This window comes from Microtus ochrogaster, chromosome 10 (assembly GCF_000317375.1).
Source record: "Microtus ochrogaster isolate Prairie Vole_2 chromosome 10, MicOch1.0, whole genome shotgun sequence".
NCBI lineage: Eukaryota > Metazoa > Chordata > Mammalia > Rodentia > Cricetidae > Microtus > Microtus ochrogaster.
Window position 1 is genome coordinate 25,935,772 of NC_022016.1, and position 9,388 is coordinate 25,945,159.

The 9,388-nt window shown below is 38.2% G+C and overlaps 1 protein-coding gene across 3 annotated transcripts in view; it reads left to right on the forward strand.

The window, feature by feature from the left end:
- Focad (focadhesin) overlaps window positions 1–9,388 on the forward strand; it is a 290,677-nt gene that overhangs the window by 121,193 nt on the left and 160,096 nt on the right. For all 3 annotated transcript variants that reach the window (XM_005352710.3, XM_026781891.1, XM_026781889.1), the window contains exons 12-14: window positions 7,030–7,134; window positions 7,582–7,683; window positions 8,140–8,270. In XM_005352710.3, coding sequence (XP_005352767.1) covers window positions 7,030–7,134; window positions 7,582–7,683; window positions 8,140–8,270 — 338 coding nt within the window. The remainder of the gene's footprint in view (window positions 1–7,029; window positions 7,135–7,581; window positions 7,684–8,139; window positions 8,271–9,388) is intronic.

Below are 9,388 nucleotides of genomic sequence, written 5' to 3' on the forward strand. Positions count from 1 at the left end.
CAGAGATTTAGAGCAGCACCACCTCCCCCATAATGTTCTGGGCTGTTCGTTTTGTTCCTCATCCTTTGCACTAATCTTGGTTAGTTTAACATTCTAATTAGGTCAGTTGTTTATCATCATTCACTTAGACCTTATTTAATGAATTAAGACCTTATAAAATTAATGATATGAGATATAATACTTAAAACTTTGAAGTTTTCAGCAATGAAGCAAGAAAGAAACTTTGGAGTCAGACTTGACAATTAGCCAACTGTGCTGGCCCGTTTTTCTTCCCGTTACCAAAGTACGGATTAGCATTGCAGTTACATTAGTCTCTGCTGGATTTTCATACCCTAGGAAGTTAATTTGACTCATGGTTTCTTTGAGCAATCTGTTTTTACTTAACTCAAAAATACTAAGATTCTCTGGTTTTAGTGCATAGTTACTTAGTTCATGTACTTAGTTTATGCCATTGTACAATTTCCACACACTTGGTTCAGTTTCTGATAAAAAAACTCATTCCCAACGTTATACAAGTAGCAGAAATTGACTTTGGGTAATATTGAGAGGAGAAATACCCATGTTGTACATCAGTTATAGGTTATTTGCCTTTAACTTCAGTTCTGATATAACAATCAGATCTCCAATGGTTGAGAACTCACATGGTAGAAATATAAAAGTTGTATTTGCTCATGAGTGAAAATTAATGCCTCCAGGAATTTAGTTACCAATATGTTAGCAATTGGTAAAGTTATATCCCTTTTTCTTTTTTGGTAGCTACATTTTCATAGTGTGGTCAACTATTTTTTTTTCATGATTTAAATTTCTTAGCATATTTGTATGTGTGTGTGTGTGTGTGTGTGTGTGTGTGTGTGTGTGTGTGTGTGTATGCGTGCGCGCGTGTGCACCCTTTGTTTCTGAAAGTCAGGAATCAAAAGGAAATGAAACTTCTTAGGAAGCCACACTTCTGTTGGGGATATAGCCTACACGCTTTAAACTCCTCTACTGATACACTGTCTGAATTCATCCTACTGTGGTGTGCAGTGATTATTGGAGCTCCTGAATTGTTGAACTATTTTTTTTAATGTATTGGGAAATTCATACATTCAAGTCTGAGATTGTCTGTTTTTGACATCATGGTACCCTTCCTTTATCTGACAGGTAAAATTTTCTGGTTCCTGGTTAATTTGATAATCATACTTTTGAATACTTTGCAAATGGTAGACTTTTAATACCTATTTATAAAGTATTGCAACATTACTGCAAGGCTCATTTTGATGACAGTATTCAGTCAGCTTAGAGAAGAATTTAGGGTAATCTATGTATTTTAAAAGTATTGTTTGTGTGTAAGAAATGAGGGATGAAGAGGTGAAAAGGTGACATTCCTGAACTTGGTATGGGCTAAGGAGCGGCCACAGAGGTTTTGAAGCTGGGTTGCTTTGATCCAGTCCTCACCTCTATATGAGCTTCAGTGTGTCCCCAAGTGTGCAGGGAACTGAGAGTGCTACATCCCATGTGTGTAGAGGAGTCACTGCAGAGCAGGTGCTCCAGCCGGGTTAGAACAGGGCTAGAGAGATGTGGCCCCATGGATAGATGATGCTCTGCTCTGTTAGCCTAGGTTCTTTTCTTCTCTCTGTGTTAACTGACTCCCGAAGACCAAATGTCAAGACTTTAGACCAGCATTTCTCAACTTGAGGGTCTTTTGAGAGGTCAAATCACCCTTTTACAGGGGTCACCTTATCCTGATATGCTGTTATCCTGCACATCAGATATTTACATTACAATTCACAACAGGGGCGAAAATTACAGTTATGAAGAAACAGTGAAATAATTTTGTGGTTGAGGGTCATCACAACATGTGGAATTGTATTAAAAGATCACAGCATTAGGAAGGTTGAGAACCATTGCTTTAGACTATTTGCTTAACGATCATGTTTTGATGTAACTATAATTGAATCTCAGAGGAGTAAAATAATACCACATTTAGCTTATTTTTGAAGTTGGTGCATTTCTTATAAGTGGAGAAAATAATTAGCTTTTCAGTACCGGCCAGTGGACTGCTTTCCAATGAGTTACTTAAGCAATAAACAGGTGCTATAATTACAATTGCCAAGTAATTAAGGAAAGGAATTGATACTAAAAAGTCTAATTGTATATTATGTGCTTTTTTTGGTAGAATGAATTGTGTGATTGTGTGTGTGTGTATGTGTGTGTGCGTGTGTTTGCATGCATATGATAGAGAGAGAGAGAGAGAGAGAGAGAGAGAGAGAGAGAGAGAGAGAGAGACCCCAATCCAGGATACTTTACAGCTCCTGGGTTCAAGAGATTTTACTGCCTCAGTTTTCCAAGTAACTGGTAGTACACACATATGCTACTACTGCATCCAACAAAGATGAAGATTTTATTTTTTAAAAAGATTTACTTTATTTTATGTGTGCTAATGTTTTGTTTGCATGTGTGTTTGTGCGCCATGTCCATGGCATGGTGTCCAAAGAAGTCAGAAGTGTATATCAGATCCATTTGGACTAGAGTTACAAGTGGTTGTGAGCTGCCATGTGGAGGTAGGAACTGAACCCAGGTTCTCTGTAGGAATAAGTACTTTTAACCACTGAGCCAACTCTTTAGCCCCAAGAATGAAGAATTTTTAAAAGGCACTTTAAGTATTAAAATTCTTGGATTAATATATGTCTATGCTTATTGATACCATCCAATCATATTCCCTGTTTTATGATATAACATGTGTTTTATCTTTTCATTTATGACCTTGTATATATTATTATTTGTTTCTCTTTGGTAAATGGCAAACAAATGTGTATACATAGAATTTAGGTCCATGTTTCACAGGACAAAGTCTTATGTAGGAGCTGACATTTGTTAACTCCAAGGATGTGGGAGCCTGTGTAAGAAGCTGTGCATTTACTCTAACTGTGGATGGGGCAGAGTGCAGAATGCTGTTTCTACAAGGTGGCCTTCTAGAAATGATGAACTCTACTAAGTGAATGGACCTGAAACCTAGGATGGGAAGGGAGTGCCCTAGCACGTCCGCATTATCTCTGAGTGTAACGCAGATGCCTGGAAGGAATACTCTTAGCTCTTTTCACATGACCAGAGATGATAAGGCATATCACCAGGTGGAATCCCTCCCTGTACTTGTATTTGCTTATACTAACTGAAACGTCATCTCAGGTTTCTTTTGCTTTAATAATAAAAACGAGAAGTGCTTTGTGTGCACCACTCCCGAGTTCTGCCTCCTGGAGTCCCCTGGATCCTCACGAAGGTCTTTGGAATATTCTTTACTATGTCTATTTGTATATTTTGTAGCTATTGTTATTTATGTTTTTGTCTTTTCACTCATATAATAGAATTAACGATGATATATGGGCCGGCAAGATGGTGCAGCAGCTAAAGGTGCTTGCCACCAATCCTAATGGCTCGAGTCTGACTCTGGGAACCAACATAGGAGAATGAAAGCACTGACTCTCAGCCTGTCTTTTGACCTTTACACATGAACTGTGGCATGCCTCCCCATATCCTTAACCAAATAAATGAGAAAAAACATAATATGTCTCATGTTAGCTATTACAGAAGTTTGGTTGTCTATGTATTTGTTTTTCCAGCAAGCTTTATACTTTCCTATGCTTCTGTGTTATTGTCAAGTGTACTTGCTTTTTGTTTGGAAGGGGTCTCTTTAACATTTCCCTTTAGGTAGGTCTCAAGCTTTTATGTGTCTGAAGATGCCTTTTTTCCCCTGATATTTGTAGTGTTTTGGTAGTTTTGCTAGGTTCAATATTCTTGGTTTGCCCTCCCCCCCCCCCAATATATCATTTTGAGTAGGCATTTATTCCCTTCTCTCTTGTGAAATTTCTGCTGAGAAATCTGCTGATAGTCTTAGGGTTTTTGTCCCAATTACACGTTTTAAATCGATTTGTTCATCAGCGACTTGAATTCTATGAGTCTGTAAAGAGAAAACATTGTGCTTTATGAAGCCAGAGAGCAAGATGGACCAGAGCAGGATATGGTTGACCCTGAATCCCAGCTAGAGTCTGAGCATTCTGTTGTTTTCTGCCTGTGCTGAATAGAAGCTAGAAGAGCAGGAGGCTCAGGAGCTGGTGATGGCATCTGGGTAAAGAAATACACGGGTCAGTGTTTCATTAGGAAAATAGCAACCCATACTTCCAGGCAAAATATTTTTCATAGATGTGCTTAATACCTGTTTATCCAGTGCAGTATCTTTCTTTATTCTTTCGCTTATGTGGTTACTCATTTTGGGCTATTGTATTATAAGAGTGATATTTAGTCAAAGATTACTTAGTGTAAACATTTCTGACATTGTTTTTTATTTCTCAACCAGGCAGAGTAAAGGGTGAATAATTCTTGAGGGCCAACGCTCTTAAAGGGACAGTACTTTTAGAGCACAAATACAGTATTTTATTTCTCTCCTGACAGTATAATTAAAGCATTTGTTTAAGAGCCACATGATTAAATACACTATTTTATAAAATGCCACTAAGTGCACTGATTGCCATTCCCATAACTAAGGGTCTGTCAGAGTGTCCTGGTAGAAGCCATCACATGAGGGATAATTGATTAAGACCAGTGGAAAGCAATCTAAGATAACCTTTTGTTTTTAATTAAAATGGGAAATAAGAAGCCAGTTCAAAAAAATTGTCTTTCCTTATTTGTCCAAAGTGAGAGCAATGGAGTTTCCTTTCCAGCAAAGGCCCAGCACCTGTGAAAACACTTAGGCATTTGGGCTGTGTACTGCGAGGCTGTGGCCAGCGCAGGCAAAGCCCACGTGCTGCTGTGATATACTATGGCAAGGATCATTAGCAAATGAATTTTTTAGCTGTCACACGTTTTGGTGGTAGGGTTAAGAGGACATTTTTCCTTCTTGAAATTAAAGCAGTGCCTTCTAAGAAGCTTGGAAGAAATGGGCTTCCTAAGATAGAAGATTTGAGTAGATGTGGGACACAGGCCTTTCAGATGTGGAGTGGGAGGTTAGTTTTTGTACTGTGTTTTGGTCGACCAAGCTAAGGCCTGAAATATAGTGAAGAAGCATACAGTATTTTAAAGGGAGTTTTTGTTTGTTCTGGCCTCAGCTCACTGTATAACCAACTCAGCCCCAAATCTCTAGTCCTCCTACTTTAGTGTCCTTAGTGCTGGGGATGGGGTCCATGCCTCTGTGTCAAGTACTTTTCTTCTTCTTTTGCCCTTTGCAAAGTAGTTTTTCATTTTTTTTGCAACTAAAATTTAATTGCATCTTTTCCCTCCCCTTTCCTCCCTTCAACCTCCCTATGCACCCTGTGCTCTGGCTTTTTTTGTTATTATTACATATATGTATGCATAAATATATCAATACAACCGGCTAGTCTGTTTAGTGTTGTTTCTATGTATATGGTTTCAAGACTGACCCTTGGTATTGGATAACAATTAAGGGGCTCATCCCCAGGGAAAACTAATTTTCTCTCTCATTAGGTATTAGTTGTTTATAGTTCTTTGTCTAGGTATATGCCCATGTGGGATTTCCTCTTTGCACATTAACACATATAATATTAATGTATATTAATATTGTCCTTCAGGTGTTTTTAGGCAGCCTTATTGTGGAGGGAGCCTAGGTGACGTTTCCCTGTCCTTTTCAGAAGACACAATCTTACAGCAGGTTTTCTGATCCTCTGGGCTTTTACAATCATTCTGCCCTCCTCCCTATCCTGCCCCATATTCGTGATTTGTAGGTGTAGGAGCTGTATTGTAGATGTGTCCAGTGTGGGTGGGCACACTGTAATCATTTGTTCTCTGCATTTGACCAGAGTCAGGGTCTCTGTCCACTCCAAAGAGAAGTTTCTTTGATGAGGGATGAGAGCTGCATTGCCTTTGGGTGTAGTGTCTGTGTTTAGGCTGCAGATCGTAGGCTTGTTAGTCTGGTCAAGAGGTGATAGAAGTTGTCCTCCAAGATCCATGCTTTGGGTAGTTGGGTAGGTTTCTAGGACCAGACACGATTTCCCTTCTGGTAAGCAGGCCTTATGTCCAATTAGACAGCTTTTGGTTACCCCCAAGTCATGAATGCCACTATTGCCCTTTCAGGGAGATCTTGTTATGCTGCTTGTTGATGTGATTCATAGACTTCCCAGTGGGATAGGAGTATTGATGCCCACCCCTCCTGGCAGCTTGCATAGCGTCTTTTAGTATGATGAAAGCTAGTGCACAGGGAAGAGGTTTCTAGGTCAACTCCAACTCAGACCCTTTGAGTCCTGTGACTGCAGTTCATGGTGTCTTCAGCAATAGGGACTCCACTTCAATCTCTAGGAGGCAACCACGCCTGCCCAGTTCTTGAACTGAATTTTAAAGAGGCTTATTAAGCTGTAATACGTGTAAAATACTGTTCAGTCACCGAAAGTAGATAATTTAATTTCTTTTACTGTATTTAAGAATTATACAGGTATTTGAGGTTGTTTCTGCTATTCAATATCCCGTGCTTTTAGGACTAGTGTCCCACACCAAATAATTCAGCTGGGATTTTAATAGGGATTTTGCTGAATGGAAATCAGTGTGGGAAATATTGCCATTTGAACATTTATTCTTGTGATCAATGAATAAATTTATTTTCTCATTTATTGTGTTATGCACAGAGATTGAAACAGGAGCTTATAGAGATATTTTAAAATACTGTCCCCCTTTGTGGATTTTAATTATTTCATACAAAAATAACCAATTGGATATATCACTATGTGGACCTATTTGTTGTTTGTATAGCTTAAGCGTTGATTGTCTGAACTATAAACTTCCTTGGGGTAGACTATATATTAACTTTCATATTATTTAGTGTCAAAGTTGTTTAAGAAATACATGTTTCAGTTTACGTTTGGAAGCTCATTATAATAGAGTTGAAATATTAGTGCTAGTATGAAATCGCTGTTAATGGCAGTAGCTGGCATTTCTAAGCCTTCTAATTCATCCACAGTCATATTTTTACCTTGAAGAACTAAGAGCTGGGAATTGCTTTGTGGAGTTCACAACAAGGCCCAATTTACTTGTCTTTTAAATTTTTCTTAGGTTCCAAATCTGATTCCAGTTTTGATGTTCAAATTGGGAAAACCATTAGACCCTGTCTTATACAATGACATATTGTATACTTTACCGACACTTGGTGTTCACAAGGTTAGTATATCAACTGACTGATTCCTTTTGGGGAGGGAAGGGGAGAAACCTAAATAGTTGGTATTGATTTCATATTTTATAAAATTTCATATTATAAAATTATTATAATATTCTGTTTCATATTATAAAATTTTAAGTCCTAATTTTCCATGATCCTTCATTCCCCTTTTAGTTTTGTTTTAGAGTAGCTAATGTAAAATTATTATAATATGTAAAAATTTATTTAAATCTCTAAATATCTGTTTTCACATTGTCTGCTCTAAGATTAGGCCCCTGCTCCCTAAATTGCTGACTAGTCCCTCCCAAACCTATCTCCTTTCTTCTTAGGAGAGTCGAGCTAAGTAAGCTTACACTCAAGTTCTTATTTATAACAAAGAGTTTAAAATGCCTTTTGCAACCTTGAAGTTGCCTTCCTTCGTGAAAATAGTTAACTTAATATTTTCTTAGGTATGCATAGGGCAGATTCTGCGGGTAATTCAACTGCTTGGAACCACTCCACAACTTAGAGCTGTCACATTGCGCCTGTTGACATCTCTGTGGGAAAAGCAGGTAAGCTTATATTTACACTTGTTGCATGGTAAACACGTTAGTTTTTCTGATGAGAGGGATTTTGTGACAGTGTGACTTACTATTACCATAGTACTGAGTGTTATCAATGACTGCATTGACAAATTGTGATTTATTGTGGTTTTTTGATCTGTAAAATAGTCAATTGTGTTTGATCCAGAAATTGAGAACATAAAATAATCCTATGCTCTATGCCTGGCATCTTTCCATTTGTCTGATAAAGCAATAGGAATGCTGCAGTGGGAAAAGCCTTTGTAGAAAGGGTGTGATCTGGAAAGTTTCCATAATCACAACAGCATTCCCTGCTGATTAGCAGCGATACATTATAATTTCCAATGCAAATCCAAGATTTGGAGGTGAAAATGCTGCATAAAAGGAAATAATCATTATTCAGCTTGAGTTAGGAAATTTACTCTTTTTGTCAAATTGTCTTATTAGGATCGTGTGTACCCTGAACTTCAGCGTTTCATGGCCATGTCTGACGTGCCCTCTCTCTCTGTGGGCAAGGAGCTCCAGTGGGAGAAACTGATTGCAAAAGCTGCATCCATCAGAGATATCTGTAAACAGAGGTAAGATGGGCTTAATTCTTCAGGATGCATGCCATAATAGGTTACTTTTTGCTTTTATTTTTGTAACACAAAAAGATATATTATTTTTCAAAATCAAGTATGTTTTTCCTTTTTAATTTGGGTCTTACATTTCCTATATAGTGTATTTATATCCTTTTCTGGGCAATAATTTAACAGTATAGTAACATATATCATGTCATGTTTTCTATTTTTCTGTATATAAATCCATGACAAGTAGGCAGTAGACTGTAGGCATGAGCAGTTCATTGTTGTTTCATTTTTAAGACGGGGTCTCACTGGGCTTCTCAGACTGGCCTTGATTCTTCTGTTTGAGCCTCTTCATTCCTGAGATTGCAGATGTGTGCTACAGTTCCCCTCTCAGGCCAGAGTCTTGTAAGCATTATTGCAGGAAAGCCTTATTGTAGCTTGTCGGGAGAAAATGATGTTGGGTTTCCTTCTATCCTCTAAGCTTTTAGGAAAACATGAAGACAGAGAACCGACTCCTGGTCTGGATTAGGGATAAATCAAAGAGCTAAGAACGAAACAACACAAGTAAAGCTCCCCTAGCTAATGTTTCGTTTCTTCTTTTCATCCCTTGAATGGGGCAGGTAAAACTATAGGGGAACTAGATTGCGTGCATTTGACATGATTCCTAGTTCAGTAGCTTCACATGAGCTAGACCGTGGTGTTGTAGAATTCCTGTGAATATTCTCTCATTTCTATGCATGTCCCCAGTATAAATGAAGCATCCTCAGGGTGGGTAGTAGGTTGACACCATTGCTGATTACATGGAAGATTCCTATTTCCAGTAAAATCTTGAGTTAGAATGTTTAAGAGTCTAAACCCTAACAGTTCTGTCTCTTTTCTGGGCCTATCAGTTAACATAAAATAATAACAGTCTAAGGTACAAAAAAGCTACACTTATGTAATCCAAGACCCATGTGTCTGGATTTTATTAAAATCTTGGCATAAAACAGATTTCAGAGACAAGACGCTGACATTCTTATTTTACACAGAAGGTTGGGGTACAGGAAAGGTTGGCTATCAGACCAGATCAGAAATCTCAAGGTCCAAATCAGGAGCAAAAGGAGAGGGAGCACGAGCAAGGAACTCAGGAC